At 39.2% G+C, this 21,105-nt stretch overlaps 1 protein-coding gene across 2 annotated transcripts in view; it reads right to left on the reverse strand.

The window, feature by feature from the left end:
* DGKA (diacylglycerol kinase alpha) overlaps positions 1-21,105 on the reverse strand; it is an 858,181-nt gene that overhangs the window by 231,737 nt on the left and 605,339 nt on the right. For both annotated transcript variants that reach the window (XM_044083761.1, XM_044083762.1), the window contains exon 12: positions 6,140-6,238. In XM_044083761.1, coding sequence (XP_043939696.1) covers positions 6,140-6,238 — 99 coding nt within the window. The remainder of the gene's footprint in view (positions 1-6,139; positions 6,239-21,105) is intronic.

The raw sequence follows: 21,105 nt of genomic DNA on the forward strand, positions 1-21,105 counted from the left end.
TTTACTGTTGTCTTTTTTGTTGAAAGCACTGATGTTTGAGTACTAGAAATATCATAGATAGGAACATCGACTGTTCCTTTCATGCATGTTGTGTGGGTGTGTGAAGGTAAGTGAGGTTTTGCACTATGCAGAAGCTTTCTTAAATACCAAAAGCTTTGACGGTTGGGGGCTAGAGTGTGTGAGACTTTGTGTCTTAGGGTTAGATTTAGAGCTACATTAGGTGGAAGCTTTAGTGTTTTGTGTGTCGGTTGATATACATAAAGAATGTTTGTGCAGTGTCTTGTGTAGTGGTATTATTAGGAAAGTTTTTTTTGTAAGGTAATATATATGGTTAGGGTTATTTATAATAAAAGGTTTCAGGTGGAAACATTCATCAAACTCTGTGAGAATGAGATAGCACAACACAAAGATGAAGGAAAAGGAAAACAATTCCACAATTTGAACTATAGAGAGCACAAGGCATTGAAAGAACTGCAACTTAACAAAGAAATAGTGATAAAACCAGCTGACAAAGGAGGTGCATTGGTCATCATGAAAAAGGAACAATATGACAACAAGATGAAGGAGTTTCTTAGAGATACAACTACATATACTAAGATAGGTATTAAACAAATAGAAAGATTGGTAAAGGAAGTCACAGAAGATCTGTATGAAAAATTAATGTGTAGAATAATAGATGAAGACTTGTATGTTTTTTTGAAACCTTACATTCACTTATGCCAGAAATAAAAGGCATACCGAAGGTACACAAGAATTTAAATGATCCGCCATTAAGACCTATAGTTTCAGGAAGAGGATGAATCACGGAGCCTCTTTCCATTTACATAGAAGATGAGCTTAAAAATCTGTTAGAGAAAGCACCTACAGTGTTAAAAGATACAGCGCAATTATTAGAGAAATTGTATGCTGAATCTCACAAGTGTGACAACTATAGGCATATGGTATTGGCAACAATGGATGTGAATAGCTTATTTACTAGCATACCCAATGGATATGGTATAGAAGCAGTTAGAAACTTTATACTAGCTAACCAACCGAATAAGGATGTGGAAAGAATATGTGGGCTACTAGAAATCATATTACAAAACATTGTATTTCTTTATGAGCATGAAGTCTATTAGCAGAAATGGGGAGTAGCCATGGACACTCCATGTGCCAATAGTTATGCAAATATAGTATTAGCCCAATGGGAATGCCAGTGGAGCAAAGATGAAAATAATATCTGGCAACAACATATACAATTCTATGGACGCTTTGTTGATGACATTCTCCTTATATGGAGAGGGCATGAACGTTCGTTGCAGCAATTCATTCAATTTCTAACAACAACAACGGATTTCTTAATGTTTGAAATCAAAATGTCACGGAAGAAAATAGAATTTCTGGATGTTAATATTATTATGGATGAGATCAAAGGATTGGAAACAGCCCTGTATAGAAAAACAACTTGGAAAAAACATCTTTTACATAGATCTAGCATGCATCCAGGCCATATTTTAAAAATATTAAGGACAATCAGGTGCAAAGGGTCTCCAGATTGTGTACCAATGATAATACATTTCAAGAAGAAATACAAGGATTAATGAACAACTTTACAGCCAGAGGGTATAAGGAAGAAAAAATGGGTGAAGACAAGCTTAGAGATATTTGAAGGAAGAAAGGGAGACCATACTATTCAGCTAAAATTGATAAAGAGAACAAAGAAAAGGAGCCGAATAGAAGAAAGGAAATAGTAAGATGTCCTTTGACGTACAGTACAGATAATGTTATCATAAGAGAAACTGTTAAGAAATACTGGCCTATACTAACAATGGACCAGAAGATAAACGATATAGTAGGAGAACACCCTAGTTATACTTATAAAAATAAGAAGAACTTAAAGACGCTCCTATGTGACATAGATAGGCAAGAGGCAAAGAATGTATCTATGCCAACAGGAACATTCAAATGTGGAAAATGCAAAGCATGTCAGTACGTTATGAGCTCAGATAGGTTTCAGCATCCAATGACAAATAAGGTTTACATCTTTCAAGAAAGAGCAACTTGTAACAGTGAGAATGTGATCTATGTAGCAAGTTGCATAGTATGTAAAGCATTCTATATAGGTAAGACTAACAGAAAATTCAAAGAACGAGTATTAAGACATATACGGGACATTCATAATAAAATAGAGACTAATGCTCTTTATGCACATATTAAAGAAAATCCAGAACATAACTTTAGATTTATGGTTATGGCACAGATTAAGCCTATGGAAAGAGGAGGTGATATAGTAAATAGAACAGAAAAAATTGAGTTGCAAGAATTTTAACAGCAGTAGCCAAGGAGGAAAGCACCATTCTTTGAAAACATATATGGTTAGGGTTATTTATAATAAAAGGTTTCTTTCCCTTTTTAACTGAATTGAGCATATTTTCCACAGTTTTGAATTTTAATTTTTGTCTACATTTCCTGCTTCTTTTTGCATTAATTTGTACTGCTGTCCATATTCATTTTATGTTTGCTTACATTCCTTAAATGCTGTTATGTTCTTCTTTTACCTTTTGAACTATAATGTTTTCCCCGGTTATTTTGGTTTGCATAGTGTTTTCCACAAAGGCCTCTACACAAGTACAGTAGATTTTACATGCTCCTGCTGCTCTTTCTCATGTCTTTCATTTATACTTGCTGGAAAATTCTTGAGCTGCCCGACTTTGTCAAAGCTGCCCCTCGAACTCCAGAATCCTTGTTGTCTACATTGTTTAGTGATTACTTGCTCTTAACTGTCTATCTGTTTTCAGGTCTCAGATCCTGTCTTGCTCACCACATGGGAAAGTTAGTCCATAAGTGCGTTTTATCAGGTAGGCTATAGTACAACAAGCTGAGCTGCGGGCCCACACAGGATTAAGAATAAGTCATTACTTAGATGTGACTGCAGCCAGGGTGACCCTATGTATAAAAGGCATATTAAAGTTACAGCATCTTGAAACTTCCTCTTTACCTACCATTCCAAGGATATTATCTGTAATTTAGCTGTCTTTTCCTCATAACAATGAGGGTTTGGTATACAACCCCTTGGTGTGCTATGCTACCATTTTCCATTTCCAGTGTGGCTCACAGTACCTCCTCTCCTCTGTGTTCCCCTGTCTGCTGAAACAGTTTGATGTCTTCCCTTATATGACACATAAAATGCTTCCTTTTATTATATTCTCTCTACCTCCTGTAAATTGTGTATCTGGATATGTTTACATCCCATTTTGGTGTTCTGTACACCATGTTTCTGTTACTGCCAAAGAATCAAAACACTGTCCTTCCTTCAAAATCACTAGATCATGTGACATTTTACCAAAACTGCAAGCACTAGTACTCATGACCTTCCATTTTCCATTTATCTTACTTTATTTTGTCTCATCCATACTGATACTGCGCACACCTTTAACCCCACCTATCACTGATCTCTTTAATATAATTTTAATATCAATTTAATATCATCAGTGGAGTTCGGGTCTGCATTAAATCAGTAAATGCTTAAAAAAGCGAATTTTGATTTATCGACCCCATGTAAGTGAAAGATTACAATCCTGAACACTTAGAACATCTTTAAAACATTACATAAAGTGGGGGGCTTCACCCCCACACCCCCCGATGTGGGTGGCTGTGCCCCCCAGAGCCCCCCTACTTAAATATACCAACTCTGAGATCGCACTACAGTGATGAAAATGGCGAGGTAATGGAGGTGGCCAAGCAATTTCTTTCTCAGGAAAAGAAATCGCTTATATGCCGTTTCGTGCTTTCAAGTTCAATCAAGATGCATTCAAAAGAATACGTCTTCGATCATATAATAGGAACCCTGGAGTTCATATCACAAACTGCAGAGAAAGTAAGAGAGATGGCTAGAAAGGTGCTTGGTGTGACATCTGGAAAGAGGAAGGAGGACAAGGAGACCTGGTGGTGGAATGAAGAAGTACAGGAGAGTATACAGAGAAAGAGGTTGGTGAAGAAGAAGTGGGATTGTCAGAGAGATGAAGAAAGTAGACAAGAGTATAAGGAGATGAGGTGCATGGCAAAGAGAGAGGTGGCGAAGGCTAAGGATAAGGCGTATGATGAGTTGTATAAAAGGTTGGACACTAAGGAGGGAGAAAAGGAACTATACCGACTGGCTAGACAGCGGGACCGAGCTACTAAAGATGTGCAGCAGGTAAGGGTGATAAAGGATAATGAGGGAAACATACTCACAAGCGAGGAGAGTGTGTTGAGCAGATGGAAAGAGTACTTTGAGAGGCTGATGAATGAAGAGAATGAGAGGGAGAGAGGGTTGGATGATGTGCAAATAGTGAATCATGAAGTGCACTAGATTAGCAAGGAGGAAGTAAGGATAGCTATGAAGAGGATGAAGAATGGAAAGGCTGTTGGTCCAGATGACGTACCTGTGGAAGCATGGAGGTGTTTAGGTGATATGGCAGTGGAGTTTTTAACTAGATTGTTTAATGAAATCTTGGAAAGTGAGAGGATGCCTGAGGAATGGAGAAAAAGTGTTTTGGTACCGATTTTTAAGAATAAGGATGATGTGCAGAGCTGTAGTAACTACAGAGGGATTAAAATGATCAGTCACAGCATGAAGTTATGGGAAAGAGTAGTGGAAGCTAGGTTAAGAAGGGACATGATGATTAGTGATCAGCAGTATGGTTTCATGCCAGGAAAGTGCACTACAGATGCAATGTTTGCTTTGAGAATGTTGATAGAGAAGTACAGAGAATGTCAAAAGGAGTTGCATTGTGTCTTTGTGGATTTAGAGAAAGCATATGACAGGGTGCTTAGAGAGGAGTTGTGGTATTCTAGGAGGAAGTCGGGAGTGTCAGAGATGTATGTAAGAGTGGTACAGGATATGTATGAGGGTAGTGTGACAGCGGTGAGGTCTGCGGTGGGAGTGATGGATGCGTTTAAGGTGGAGGTGGGATTACATCAAGGTTCAGCTCTGAGCCCTTTCTTATTTGTAATGGTGATGGACAGGTTGACAGACAAGATCAGACAGGAGTCCCCGTGGACTATGATGTTTGCAGATGACACTGTGATCTGTAGGGAGAGTAGAGAACAGGTGGAGGAGACCCTGGAGAGGTGGAGATATGCTCTAGAGAGAAAAGGAATGAAGGTCAGCAGGACTAAGACATAATATATGTGTGTGAATGAGAGGGAGGACAGAGGAATGGTGAGGATGCAGGGAGTAGAGGTGGCGAAGGTGGATGAGTTTAAATACTTGGGATCAACACTTCAGAGTAGTGGTGAGTGTGGAAGAGAGGTGAAGAAGAGAGTACAGGCAGGATGGAGTGGGTGGAGAAGAGTGTCAGGAGTGATTTGTGACAGATGAGTGCCAGTAAGAGTGAAAGGGAAGGTCTACAAGAGGGTAGTGAGACCAGCTATGTTATATGGGTTGGAGACAGTGGCATTGACAAAAAGGCAGGAGTCAGAGCTTGACGTGGCAGAGTTGAAGATGTTAAGATTTGCACTGGGTGTGACGAGGATGGACAGGATTAGGAATAAGTACATTAGAGGGTCAGCCCAGGTTGGACGGTTTGAAGACAAAGCCAGAGAGGCAAGATTACGTTGGTTTGGACATGTGCTGAGGAGGGATGCTGAGTATATTGGGAAAAAGATGCTAAGGATGAAGCTGCCAGGTAACAGGAAATGAGGAAGGCCCAAGATAAGGTTTATGGATGTGGTTAGAGAGGACATGCAGGTGGTTGGTGTGACAGAGCAAGATGCAGAGGACAGGAAGAAATGGAAACAGTTGATCTGCTGTGGCGACCTCTGACTGGAGCAGCCGAAAGAAGAAGAAGAAGCCAGGATTTTCAAGTTGTTTTTATCTGCTTTATTTTTGCTATTTTAAATGCTTACTTAGGAGACACTTAAAGCTATCATTTAAATCATGGTTCCCTTCCCAGACAGACAGACAATTGATATAGAGGCTTCAAACAATGCATGTCATGGGCCTACAGGAAGTGCCATGGCTCTCAAGCTCAAAAGAAACAATAACAAGCCAAAATCTGACTGGTACTCATAGAAACATTTCATCCTGCTTAGCTGATGATTTTGAGTTACCCGTTGGTGCTTATTTCAGAGTGAGTCTCAACATGCCTACACCACAGCAGGAGGGAAAGCTTACCAGAATAATGGGACATATGGAAGATGGGTGAAGAATGTGATCTTTTAAAATACCACAGTCACAGTTTTCACGGACTTGAGACTGACAGTTGTTGTGGATCTGAAAAAGAAAAAAAGACTTAGTAATACTGGTATAATTTTGTTAAGAACAAGAAGTCTCTATACTTGCCAGCATATTTAAACATTTGAGCAGTGTTGTTATCCTGAATACATCTTTTGTCTTACCTGAATGAAGATTTCCTGCTACATAACTCACAATAAACAAATTGCTGCTGCCCCTTTCTGCCTAAACAGGGCCAAGTCATACACTTAAAGTAATAAGAAAAAAGCAAAACAAACCCCTTCCACCACTAACATAATTCTTAAGGGCAACTCATTTTACAAACACCTTTCTTTACATTATACTTCGGCTGTCCAGTCTGACAAACTATATAACTGACGATGACCTACACTGCTCAACAATGGACAGTGAATGTTTTGAGTATTTTACCTTTTCAACAGGTAGGCTGTAGAGCCTACATGCAAGCATACTTTCATTCATTCATGAATTATTGATTGGGTTAGTCCCATTAATCACTACTTATTTTCAGTGTGATAACATAATGAAGACGAATTTGGCCAGAACACCACAAAAATGCCCTGTAAATTTTAAGGATATACATGCCATTGGAACTTTGCATAAAATCTTGATTTATCACATGGTATGGGACAGCCAGCATCACATATTTGGCATTATGGCATATGGTAATATGGATATAAGAACAAACAGTAACTGCCTGCAAGTTTTTTCTTCCAAGTGTTACACTTGGTAGCTATGCAGGTGGTGAAACTTGTTTTGACTTCAGAGTTGTAAAAAGGAGGATAACTGCTGAAAATTGTGAAAAAGTCTGATAATACAAGAATAGCAAAAGACAGAAGGGCAAGGATGGTGCATCTTTGTGTATCTGTATAGGTAGCATGGGGCTATAAAAAGCACTAAATATAGTGGCTTCATTATTACAGTTTAATATATGAAGTCATTGTTTTGCTTTCAGGCTTATATCCCCAGAACATAGATTCTTTATGTGCACCAGAATCTTCACTGCAGCTACACTTAATATTATGAAATATGCTTAGTAAAATGGCTATTGACAACATATTAAGTACTTCTTCAACAAGAGGATTGTGAACTTATGGAATGGGACACCAGAATTGGTGGTAAGGATGGAAAACATGGAAGCATTCAGTGGGAGCATTTAAGAGGGCACAGGACAGGCGGAGAAAGGCAGATGTAAAAGAAAAAGCTTTACAGGAGGCAAAATGCTAAAATGCACTTACAAGGTAGACTATGTTTTATTTATTTTTTGTTTCGTTTTCCAAGAAAGTCCACCTGGGTAAGAAGTCCCTTTTCAGTTGAGTTTCAGGAAGAAAAACTCCAAACAAATGAAATAAACAGCAGTACATTAGCATATCACATGCAGAATAGTTCAGTATTACTCCTTAATACATTGGAGTTAGACATTGTAACACTTTAAAAGGTACACAATTTGCACTTGATATACAATAAATATGTACAAGAAGTGTTCATGCAGTTTGAGTATTAGGGGAGGAGCAAAAGAATTTTCAATAAGAGCGTGTATGATAGAGCATATGAGACAGAGCAGTGTTACTGAGTTATATAAGAGATTTCTGTTTCCAGTTTTGAGGAAAACAAAACAGATGAAGTGAGCGACAATAGTAGAATGCAGTATGCTGTATGCATAGTGTTAAAAAACGTATTCAAAGAGAAGCAGCATAGGCATGAAACAGGAAAGTATTGAAGTAAATAAAAGTTTTGTACTTGCCATAATGCCAGACCACTGTTGTCTCTCTCTATCGTCACTGTTTAGGTTATCCACCTCGATGCAGAGCTGAGCCAACAGCACTTTCAGAGCTTCTCCTGTGCCCCCCCCCCCAGTAATACTATGTACTAACTAAGACTACTCCTCAGATTGAGTTTGGCCCTAAAAACATAAAGGGACTCCCACGGAAGAAGGGGACTCAAAGGATAGAAAAGCACTAGGAAGGCTTTAGGCAAGTTCCATTATGATCCTCCTGGAACAAAACATAAAAGGTCATGACAATTTGGTAAGGAAAGGAGGGAAGTTTGTTGTAATGGATAGAGAAGGACAACTAGGATCTAGTATTATGGTAAGTACATAACACTTGCATCCTATGTTGTCCCCCCCATCCATCTTGACTGTTTGGGATAGATCCCCTAACTACCTTTGAGAATTGTGGAACTAAAAGCTGTTATTGGTCTGGAAATTAAATCCTACATGTAATACTTGAAAAACATCTGCATGTTGCTGCTGCACAGAAATCATCCACTGATGAGTTTTTGGAGATGGCAAGGTAGAAATGGATGTAGTGGAATACTGGATGGTTTGTTTGAGACAGAAAAGCCCTTTGAGTTGTAGACAAAAATAATGCAATCTGACAGCCATCTACACAAGGTAAATTTAAAAATATTGGCCTCAGTTTGGCTTTAGAAAAGGACACAAATAGCTGATCATCTTTATGTATAGGTTTTGTGGGATGCAAATGATAGCTCATTTGATGATGTGCATCTAAAGTATTCAAGATCTATTATCCTTGGTTGGAATAATTAGGGAAAAAAGATTACAATTAAATAGACTGAGTCAAGGCTGACTCTGTAGCTATTTTGTGGGTAGGTCTAAGTGTAACTCTATGCGAAAAGTCAAATAAAGATGTTTGCCAGACAAGTCCAGCTGTTCTTAAATTAGTTTGGTGGAAGTAAAAGCCACCAAATACAAGTCTTGCAAGAAAGACACTGGGTATGAAGACAGGTTGAGTAAGGGCTTGCAATATCAGAGCAAGGCTCCAATGAGGACACGGATACCTAATCGTGGTCTTATAAGGAAGGTGCTGGCTCCAATGAGGACATGGATACCTAATCGTGGTCTTATAAGGAAGGTGCTGGCTCCAATGAGGAGATGGATACCTAATCGTGGTCTTATAAGGAAGGTGCTTTAGAGAAAAACCTTTGAAAGCTTCAGGGATGTTACAGCACATCAGTTTAATCTAATGTGAAAAATCTGAGAAAACTGCTACTTGTACATTGACTGTAGAGTACCTTGCACCTGAGTGAGAAAGACCTACCAAACAGTCCAGTATAAATGGGAGGGATGCAGAAAAAGGATCCAGTTCCTTGTCAACAGCCCCAATAGGAAACCGTTTCCATTTACTCTTGTATATTTCCAAAATGGAAAACTTCTGTGAAGCAGATAAAATCTGAACCACTCTAGGTGGAAAATGAAATAATTGGATATCACTGGATTTGGAGAAACCATGTGGTTACTTTAAGGGATGTAATGCCTGGATAAGGCTCACTAGAAGGGTGAGGTAGAAGATGCTATGTGGTGGTTGTAGGTAAGACCACGGATAAGGGAAAGTATAGCTGCTTAAGTAAACTTAACATGACAATAAACATTGGAATGATCACTGCTGCATCAGCCTTAGCAATATGAGTTATAGCCAACCAGATTCCAAAGCTTCAAGGGCACCTTACATGCTCACAAGCCATTATTCAGCTTGAGCTGAATGGAAGAAAAAAATGGTGGCTTGGGTGCCAAGCCCTTCAGAGCTTTCAAGCTAAATGAGAGAAGGAGGCTACAGGCTTGAAAAGGTCAATGCTGGGAAAATAAAAATATAAGTCCTCACCATGGCAACAAAATCATACAAATATAAGGGGGATGGAGGAAGAGAGGGAGCAGCTGCTGCAGCAGTGATCCTTCAAATATCTACTGTTATGGTAAGTTTGCTTACAGAACTGTACTATGTTGCTCCTTTGATCAATGATGCAGTACCCTTAGCTATATGGGTAGATTAATACAGCTTAGAAAAATTGGGAGGAGGAAGGAGTATGAACCAATATCCCCTATAAAATGGCCCCATCAAAGTTTGTCTTAGATCTGCAGAATGATTCTAGTCTATAGCGTTTTATAAAATATGTAGAGAGGACCAAGTTGTTGCATATAGAAACAAACCTTTTCCAAAACGCCATATATGAAGCCAAGGCCCTAGCAGAGTGAGTCTTGACCCTGACTGGAATAGTGTTGCTGTAGTGAGAATAGCAAAAGTTAATAGCCTTAGACAATTATTTGGAAATTGTCTGCTTTGATAAATAAACAAAATAAACAATATTGGCTTTTTCGTAGTTTCACACCGTAAGCACCATACTCCTAGAAAAGCACATATTCTGCATAAAAAAACAGATGTCCAAGCAAATAAAATGACAAACAGAACTTGTTACCTTTATATTTTCTTAAAGGCGAAAGTACCCCATTTACCTTTACACATGGAAAAATATTCTTTTGTACAATATCAAGTATAAATTTAGATAAACATACAAAAAATAGATAAGCACATATTATTTAAAAATGTATTATGTAACAAGTTATGAAAGATAAAAATTCCAACAAAATAATACAGCTAAAAAATGCAGTTAAATAATTTAGAAGTTCAAAGGCATCTTCTTTAAAACAGGCGAAATAGAAACCAAGTCATTAATACCTGGTGGTAAGTGGGATTTTAAATTAATTATCCAGTAAAATTCCCTACGTTCAAGAAAAAGTTCCCACCACCCTCCTCTTGAATTCAAAGGTAACAATTCTAAAATACCAAATCTAAACTTTGTAAAACCTGGACACTGTGAAGAATGCTTGAACTGTGAGTTATTGATGTTCTTTTTAGAAATTGCATACAAATGCTCGTAAATCCTAGTTTTAAGTCTCCTTTCTGTTTTCCCTACATAGTAGCTACCACATTGGTCACACACAGCAATATAAACCAATCCTTTAGTAGTACAGTTGCCATTAGTCATTTTAACTGTGCAACCTACCTCTTTTAAAACCATACTGTCCTCGTCCAAAATGTATGGTCATTGTCTGCAAGTCCTACATTTTTTGTGCTCTTAATACTTAAAGTGGTACAGTTTCACACAGCTGATACTCAAAATGGACTTTAAGGTATTACCATCCCTTTTTGTTTTGTGTGCTGTGTCTTTTCACAGTTTTACATGGCTGGCACTTAAAACGGACTAAAGAGGGCTTTGAACTTCTATTTTATTTAACTGCATTTTTAGCTGCATTATTTTGTTGGAATTTTTATTTTGCATAACTTGCTACATAATACATTTTTAAATAATATGTGCTTATATATTTTTGTATCTTTATCTAAGTTTATACTTGATATTGTACAAAAGAATATTTTTTCATGTGTAAAGGTAAATGGGGTACTTTGGTTTTTAAGAAAATATAAAGGTAACAACAAGATTCGTTTTAATTGCCATCTTAAATTGTTTTACGTAATAGCTGATTAAGTAATTTTTAAGTATTTAAGCAAGTGACTCTGGGTATGACATTGTTCTGAAGAAGTCCCAAGTTTGTGGTAGGGACAAAAGTGTTTAACCTGTATTTATTAAAGTTCTGTTTGTCGTGTTATTTGCTTGGACATCTGTTTTTTTTATACAGAATATATGCTTTTCTAGGAGTATGTAGCTTATGGTGTGAAACTACCAAAGAGCCAATTTTGCTTATTTAGTTTATTGGTGGCTCTTTTCCAGCATTGTTTTGTTAATAGTGTGCTTTGACACAGGTTGTCATTTCTTATCTTCAAGTGAAATGAACAACTGATCAGAAGTTCTGAACAATTTTGTTCTGTCAAGATAGTACCCGAGTTGCCTGTGGACATGTGAGGTGTAAATTATCCTTTCTCCCTCATTTTTATGTAATGGAGAGAAAACAAGGAGATGGATAGATTGGCTTAATGTAAACTTAAATACCACTTTAGGCATACATGTGGGACTAGTTCTCACAGAAACCCTTACTTTGTGAAAATGAGATAAGGCTGACCCATCATCAAAGCTTGTAACTCACATACTCTTCCTGAAGAGGTCAGAGCAATGAGGAAGACATTTTCTAGGTCAAGAATCTCGAGTCAGTCTGATGAGCTCGTAGAAATGAAATAAATGTTAGGTTTTCTAAAACAAAATTAAAAGCCACTGTTTTTTTCAGAAACCCTTTTGAAAACATTTTGACACGAGACTGAATTGAAAGAAGAGGATTCATGGGTAGACATGCTGAAATGGTTGAGAAATGATCCTTGATTGAGGAGTAGGACAGGCCATAGGATAATAACTCACACAAATGTAAAACCAGAAAAACACTAACCTTGAATTGATGGTAGTTCTTTTCTCATTCTGAATTACTGGAGTGTCCTTTATTCTGTGGGGTTGCTGTTTTTTTTTTTTGGAAACCTCCTTGCCACTACTTTTTAAATGTTTACTTATCAGCATTTTGTTAGGACTGTTTACTTGGATTTGTGCTAAAGTTATACAAAGAAGGGAAGAATCCCTTGGAAAATTAAGAGAATAAGGGCTGAAGGAATCCTTGATAACTTCCGCAGCAGAAGGTACAAAGACTACATCCCTACCAAGGCACAATTTAAAGTTTCATTCTTGACATACTCGGGGAACTTCTGAGAATACAACCATGTAAACTTCCTCAAAATAATTCTAGTAGGAACAGTCCTAGAAGTGGCATCCATACCGTTATAGACACATTTCAAGCAATGAGTAATGACTTGGGGAAATACAAGAAACCAAATTACACAAAGCAGACTTCTCCTCACAAGAAGAATCTGATGCCAAAACCTTCCTCATACTTTCACAATTAGCCAGGTTACACTAATATATGAGGCTGACAAATGAGAAGTCTAAATATTAAAGCTGCAGAAGCATAAACATTTTTCTCAAATTTGTTAAAAGCCTTCCCATCCTTATCAGAAGGAGAGGGATTAGTATTAATAAAATGTTTACCAGCAGCTGTATTCATTAAGCAATAGCTGCCAGCATCAGTGTATAAAAACTGAAAAAGACTGAGGAATTTACATAATCCATCTACTTTTTTAGGGGAAGCAGGTTGACTAATCAGCAAAATTGTAGGCTGTAACAAAAACACTCTTCAAAACAGGCAGAACTGAAGGAATAAGTGAAGGTTTTGGAAATCCCAGTTGTAATAAATCATAATATTTTAAGAGGGACTGGGAAACCTCACTGTTTTCCCACTGAAAAAATGATTCATCCTGGAAATAGCATCAGTGAAACAGAATAATTCACAAGGACTATCAGATACCATAGTCTCCTCAGAATCTGAATCAGAAATCTGTGAAGATAAAACTGCACTTGTCCCTTCAGATTCCCACACAGGTTTGCTCTCTTGAGCCATATCAGGGAAAGAGGAATCCCTTTTTCTGTTACCAGAAACAGACCCAAAAAAAGGGCCAACAGTCTGCACTAGACCCAGATTTAAGCCTAATAAATTACTCCTGTCCAGAGTAACTGAAACAGGGGAAGACATGTTTAGTTTTCTATTTCTTTTGACAGGAATTTCTGATGAAACAGACCCGGAGGTACCAGTGGCAGCCTCCTAGGGATGGGATCAGCATTCAGGTTAATTAGAAGTACTTTCACTGCCCCTTCTCCCAGGATCAACAAGAGTGGCACTTCTTGCCCAATAATGGCACCCCCGACAGCCACAGTAGACATGTCGAACCCATGGTGGTTGTAGGGACTACACCAGAGGGATCTGAAGAAAAAGATGGATGGTCCAACAAACCAGCTTTGGCCACAGCAGAGTCACCCACTTTTAACTTGGGCAAACTACCAGCCTAGTGTGGTAATAAAGGCTGCTTAACAATCCTTTTCTTTTTGTGGTTGAAAGAAGGTACAACCAAGGAAACGGTACATTGTTCCATGGTCAAGCCAAAAATGATGCCTGATTCCTGAGGAAACTTAGCAGCAATAGTCAGTAAAACAGGTGAGATGTAGAAAAAGTAACTTTTTCCCAGAAAAAAAATGTTTAAACACTTACCTCAGCCCCCAAAAAATAAAATAACAACAGCTTCTACACAGAAAAAGTAGTTTAAATCAACATTAACAGCTTTTCACCACAAAAGTAAGAAAGTGATGCTCCTGTTTAAAAGTGTACAAAAGTCATATAACAGTCAACAAAAACACTTTTTTTCTAGCTGAAAAGTTAATGTTTTAAAGAAAAAGTTAGTTCTCTGTGATAAAAAGTAAAGTGGAAGTTTTTTTTTTTTCCATGAAGGGAATTTATCTGCCCAACAATGGGACAACATTAGCCAATGGTCAGTCCTCAAAATCTCAAAATGGATTGCTGTCTTTGGTAGTAGGAAAGCCCTGAAGTGCTTGGCAGCCAATACTTGACTTTTGTTTTAGTCAACTAAGTTCAAGTTGGCTAATGGTCTGGGTATGTGGAAGGTGCTCTGAGGCTTTGAAAGCTGGCCAGCTGTTACATCCTTAGCAGGATATAACCCATATAGCTAAAGCTATTGGAACAGTGATCAATATGATGATTATCGGCAGTTTCATAGTAAGAGTCAAAACATCTCTGTGATGAGTAAGCTTCTCTGTGATCTTACACACCACTTGCAGTACTCAGGCACTATTCTGAGAAATTCAACATCAGGAATAAGGGGATCATGAATGACTGGATAGAGCAGCAGTTTTTCAGGTGTACTACTGATGACAGGGTGAACTGCTAAATTATACTTATGTATTCACCATAACTCTGCATTTGTGTTGTCTGTTTTCATCCTTCCTCAACTGATGGATCTTTGATCCTACATCAGATCCATCCTTGGCCACTCTGAAAGACTTTAGGCTCCACAGCTTGAGCTCCTCCTTTTACCCATAATCCCTTTCTTCGCCTTAGTTACCTCCGATTGACTTTACCCTCTATTCAAGTAACTACAACATGACAAAGTAGCATCTGTCATGAACAAAAAGCACAGATATTACTAAAGAGAAGAAAGGGTGAGGAAAATAAAGAAGAGAGTTCTGGAGCCCACAGAGCAAGACCCTTAAAGAATATCTGTCAGGGCATACTAGGAGGCAATCAAAAGAAAGGTGGATTGAAGGGTGGGAAGTTGAGGAAGGACAAAAACAGACAAGACACATGGACAGTTATGGTGAGTACATAACTATAATATCTGATGTTATCTTTTTTGTCCATTCCTCAACTGATGGGATAGAACCCCCCACTAGAGTAGTCCAGGGTGGTCCTCAAGAAAATATATTCCAGAGTACAGCTCAGCCAAAAGCTGCCCTGTTTCTAGATACACTTGTAATGAACTATAAAGGTATGAGCACTGAACCATGTAACAGCTGAACAAATGTCATCTATGGATGCTTTTTAGAGAAAGGCCGACAATATGGCCATAGCTCTGGTGGACAGCTTTAGGAAGTTAAGGTAAAGAAAGTCCTTTACTCTTGTAAATGAGGGCAATGAAATCAGTGAGTCATTTGGCTAAGGTTATCTTGGATACAGCTTTGCCCAACTCAGCCTGGAAAGAAAAGACAAGCAATTGTTCTGACTTCCTTTGGTCTTTAGTTCTGTGAATGTAAAATCTGAGTTGTCTATGCACATCTAATAAATGAAGCATGTATTTTCCCTTGTTAGAAAATTCGGAAAGAAGACTGGTAGGCTAATTGACTAGTCAAGGTTTGTTCCTGAAACCACTTTAGGCAGGAAGGAAGAGTTACTCCAAGGGGATATTCTGTCCTCTTGAAAAATTAAGTAAGGTGTCTGAGAAGAAAGTGCATGGAGCTCTGAAACTCCTTTAGCTGAAGGTAGTGGTGACTAGGAAAAGTGCTTTTACAGATAAATACTTTAATTCTGCTCTGGCTGCAAGCTTGAAGGGTGGCTGAGTGTAAGGTCACAAGGAGGGATAGGATCCTTAATAGGAAGCTGAAGCAGTAAAGTGCCCTTAGGAAATGCTTTGCACAATTTTAGGGAAGCCAAAGAAGAATTTTCTTTGTCTAAGTGAAAATTTGGTATAGCAGCGAGGTGTACCATAATTGTGGAATAACTAGCCCCATTAATGAAAATGGAAGCTTGGAAATCAAGAATAGCTGGAATCAGCAATGAAAAGGAGTCTAGAAGTCTCTGTTGGGCCCAAATAGAAAATCTTTTCCATTTGCTCTGATAAATCTTCCTGGCAAAGGCTCCCTAGGATGACATAACAATACAGCGAATGGGGGAAGAAAGCCTGCAGTTTCTAGCTATTACTGGAAGTGGTGAAGCCATGTGGTCAGCTTCAGAGATTACATGTCCAGCAGAAGCAAACTGGAAAAGTGAGAAAGAAGATTCTGAATAGGATCCAGCACCCAGGGAGAGTGAACTAGGCGAGGACAAAGGAAGGAAAACCACACTTGGTGAGGCCAGAATGCAGCAATGAGGATAACTTTGCTCTTCCTCTGTAACAATTTTTGAATAAAATTGGGGATGAGAGGAGTTTGAAGAAAAGTAGACAGGAGGGCCAGTCATGAGCTAGAGAGTCTCTCGGTGACTTCCCCTCCAGGTGGGATCAGGGCAAAGTACTTGCTGCAATTGGTATTTATGGAAGAAGCAAACAGGTCACAGCACAGTTGACACCATCAATGAAATATCATTTCTGTCACTGACTCATTGAGAGACTACTCATGAGCAATCAGGATGGATCTGATTAGTTTGTCTGCTGACCCAGTGGTTTTCTCCAGAATATGCATTGCCAAGAGAAAGCAGTCAGAAGAGATCACCCACTACCAAACTCTCATTACCTCCTGACATTGTGGTAGGATCATCTCCCCCCCCCCCCACCCTCGCTGGAAGATCAACCACCTTTCTGTCTCAAAAATTTAAGTATTTCACTGAATGACATGTCTTCAAGGGTGATATGGGGGACCTTTCCCCTTCATTAAAGTCAGTGCTTTTGGTTAAAGACTCTTGTGGAGAGTCATGCGTCTCCTCTTACACATCTGCTTTCAAGGTGGCTCTTCAGTGGGAGGTTTTGGAGAGGATTCAGAAGCACCAGTGAAGTCCTGAATGAGGACAGTCTAGGCACTCAAAAAGACTGCCTATCCTGATGGGACAGGATGAGAAGATGCAGCTTCCACAGAAGACAGTTAAGCATGGGGTGAACCCGAAGGAGGCAAAAAAGTATTTTCCCTAGAAGCAGAGAAAGCTCTCTCTATCACTTTAGAAGGCAAAGCTGCTGGGGAGCCAAGCCTGTCCCTTACTGGATCTGAAAAAGCCTGTGAAGGATGAAACCTGATCCCCCCCCACTCCAGCCTCAAAGCAGAGGTTGAGACAGAGCTGTCTAGCACTGAGGCTTCAATGGGAAGTGATGGCTTCAAGAACATTGGAGTCGATCTCTGCCCCCTGGATTCAGGACTAATGCTATGGCTCCAAGATCCAACTGGATCTGATAAAGTTGGACTCATCTTGATCAGAGAAGGTATCAGAGTCAAAGGTCAAGTGATCTGATCCGACACAGACATACTCGGATGTCTTGGGTCCAACAAATCCAAAACCACTGGATGGATCAGAGTAGGAGTCAAATGTTAGGGCTGTGTATTGGAAAGGCTTACGTTACTGATGGGAGACAGCGATGGAATAACACCCAGCTGGATCTGGGTTCTGAGAAATTTCCTTCTCATCCTATTCACATCTGCTACTAACAAGCTCCTAGATGACCTGAGGGAGGATGAAGTGGAAGTGCAAAAGGAACTTTTCAAGGTGTGTCCTGTAGAAAGTGAGAGTGTAGCCTCAAAGTTACTGGTTCTGGAGAAAATCTAGCATGAACCTGAGGTTAGTTGGGCTTAGATTGGGATGGATGTGAGCAGAAGGATAGATATGAAGTTTTAGATTTTGCCAGAGCCGGAGCCATGGAGGTAGATAGATCTGATGTTTTTGAATTTTTTTCATGTAAAATCAAGCCTATAGAAGTTGCAGGACGATAGTGGTCAGAAGAGTGTTTCCTTGAATCTTTATGTCTGCCTTGACCTTGTCCTAATGATTTCTTGGAAGAGGATGGGGCTCCGGAAGTAGATGAAGCTGAAGAAGGAAGAAGTCCTTTCGATATCAGTTTGTTCTTTCTCTCAGTGAAGGCTAGTTTGTTTAAACTGGCACAAATGTCAAAATCTGTAGTAAGGTGTGCTGGACCAAGGCAAGACGCACATTCTGAATGACTGTCAGAATTGTGAATTATGTGTCCACAAGCTGCGCACTTTTTAAAACCTGTAGGTTTTTCTGGGGTTCCTATTACCTGATCGAACATTTAGGTTAGTGAATACCTAAATGTCGATCTGATAATAGCGAAAGCAAAAAAACGTGAATGGCCAGTTTAACGCAGGGAAAGAATTTCCTTGGCTGTTATGCAGATTTTGCCCCTTTCCCCACTGTAGAGTGATCTCGGAGTTGGTATATTTAGTTATTCATTCCCTACGTTAAATCGGCTGTTCGCTGTTTTAATTTTTCAATATTACCAGATCGACGTTTAGGTATTCGCTAACCTAAATGTTTGATCAGGTAATATAGACGCTTTTTCTGACATCTTCAAGAATTAGGTACCTGTAAGAGGAAGAGACAAAAATACCAACAATGGTAAAACAATAATTCCAAAGGGTAGAAAAAGAAGGGTAATACCAACAATGTTAGAAAGGCAATAACAAGGAGGTAGTAAGAGAGCCATAAGGGCTGAAGATCCAACGGAAAGGCTACCTAATACAAACGTATGAAGTCATCTAATTTTATATATGTATATATATATATATATATATATATATATATATATATATATATATATATATATGGGTTCATGTCAGTACATCGACAAGTTAGAATATCGACATCCACTTCACCGACACATGAAATAAACGAAACCGCAAATCACGGACATTTAACAGGTAAGAGATTTAAATTTCGCTAATCATGCCTACCATGTTTTAGTAAGTGTGGCAGTGTTATGCATGTGTGGTAGGCATGATTAGCGAAATTTAAACCTCTTACCTGTTAAATATCCGTGATTTGCGGTTTCGTTTATTTCATGTGTCGGTGAAGTGGATGTCGATATTCTAACTTGTCGATGTACTGACATGAACCCATATATATATATATATATATATATATATATATATATATATATATATATATTTTTTTTTTCAACAGAGGATGACAAGGAAGGAAAGAAAAAGAGAAAAGTCTATCCAACTGGATAAGAAATATTTATAGAAATCACACATCTCACTAGCAGCGACCATGTCTTATCACTGAAGGGGTTAATGAGATCTGAGGTAACCAAAGAGGAGAGAGAGATTATGAGAAGGGTAGGAGCTCGAGTTATGGAGCCTAAAGTTTTTCAAAGTGGCTAAGGACAGATCTGATGTCAAATCCGAGACCTATCAGTTGAGGAATTGACAAAAAAAGACAACATCAGATTAATATACATAATCATCAAAGATGAGGATTACAGCATCAGTCTGACAACTGCACTACTTGATAACAGTAGGACTAGCGCATCTATCTGTCAGCTGCACTACTGTATAACAGCAGGGCTACAGCATGTGTCTGACAGGTGCACTACGTGATAACAGTAGGACTACAACATGTGACAGGTGCACTACTTGATAACAGTAGGACTACAGCATGGGTCTGACAGCTGCAATACTCAATAACAGTAGGACTACAACATGTGTCTGACAGGTGCACTATTCAATAACAGTAGGACTACAACATGTGTCTGACAGGTGCACTACTTGATAACAGTAGGACTACAACATGTGTCTGACAGGTGCACTACTTGATAACAGTAGGACTACAGCATGTGTCTGACAGGTGAACTACTTGATAACAGTAAGACTACAGCATGTGTCTGACAGGTGCACTACGTGATAACAGTGGGACTAGCGCATCCATCTGTCAGCTGCACTACTGGATAACAGCAGGACTACAGCATGTGTCTGACAGGTGCACTACATGATAATAGTAGGACTACAACATGTGTCTGACAGGTGCACTACGTGATAACAGTAGGACTACAACATGTGACAGGTGCACTACTTGATAACAGTAGGACTACAGCATGTGTCTGACAGCTGCAATACTCAATAACAGTAGGACTACCACATGTGTCTGACAGGTGCACTATTCAATAACAGTAGGACTACAACATGTGTCTGACAGGTGCACTACTTGATAACAGTAGGACTACAGCATGTGTCTAACAGGTGAACTACTTGATAACAGTAGGACTAGTGCATCCATCTGTCAGCTGCAGTACTGGATAACAGCAGGACTACAGCATGTGTCTGATGGCTGCTTATCGATAACAGTAGGAATACATGTCTGACAGCTGTAGTACTCAATAACAGTAGGACTACAACATGTGTCTGACAGGTGCACTACTCAATAACAGTAAGACTACAACATGTGTCTGACAGGTGCACTACTTGATAACAGTAGGACTACAACATGTGTCTGACAGGTGCACTACTTGATAACAGTAGGACTACAGCATGTGTCGGACAGCTGCACTACTCGATAACATTAGGACTACAGCATGTGTTTGACAGCTGCGCTACTCAATAACAGTAGGACAACATGTGTCTGACAGGTGCACTACTCAACAACAGTAGGACTACAACATGTGTCTGACAGGTGCACTACTCAATAACAGTAGGACAACATGTGTCTGACAGGTGCACTACTCAACAACAGTAGGACTACAACATGTGTCTGACAGGTGCACTACTTGATAACAGTAGGACTACAACATGTGTCTGACAGGTACACTACTTGATAACAGTAGGACTACAACATGTGTCTGACAGGTGCACTACTCAACAACAGTAGGACTACAGCATGTGTCTGACAGGTGCACTACTTGATAACAGTAGGACTACAGCATGTGTTTGACAGCTCGCTACTCAATAACAGTAGGACAACATGTGTCTGACAGGTGCACTACTCAACAACAGTAGGACTACAGCATGTGTCTGACAGGTGCACTACTCAATAACAGTAGGACTACAGCATGTGTCTGACAGGTGCACTACTCAATAACAGTAGGACTACAACATGTGTC

This window comes from Protopterus annectens, chromosome 9.part0, assembly GCF_019279795.1.
Source record: "Protopterus annectens isolate FY-2018-M chromosome 9.part0, PAN1.0, whole genome shotgun sequence".
NCBI classification, from domain to species: domain Eukaryota; kingdom Metazoa; phylum Chordata; order Ceratodontiformes; family Protopteridae; genus Protopterus; species Protopterus annectens.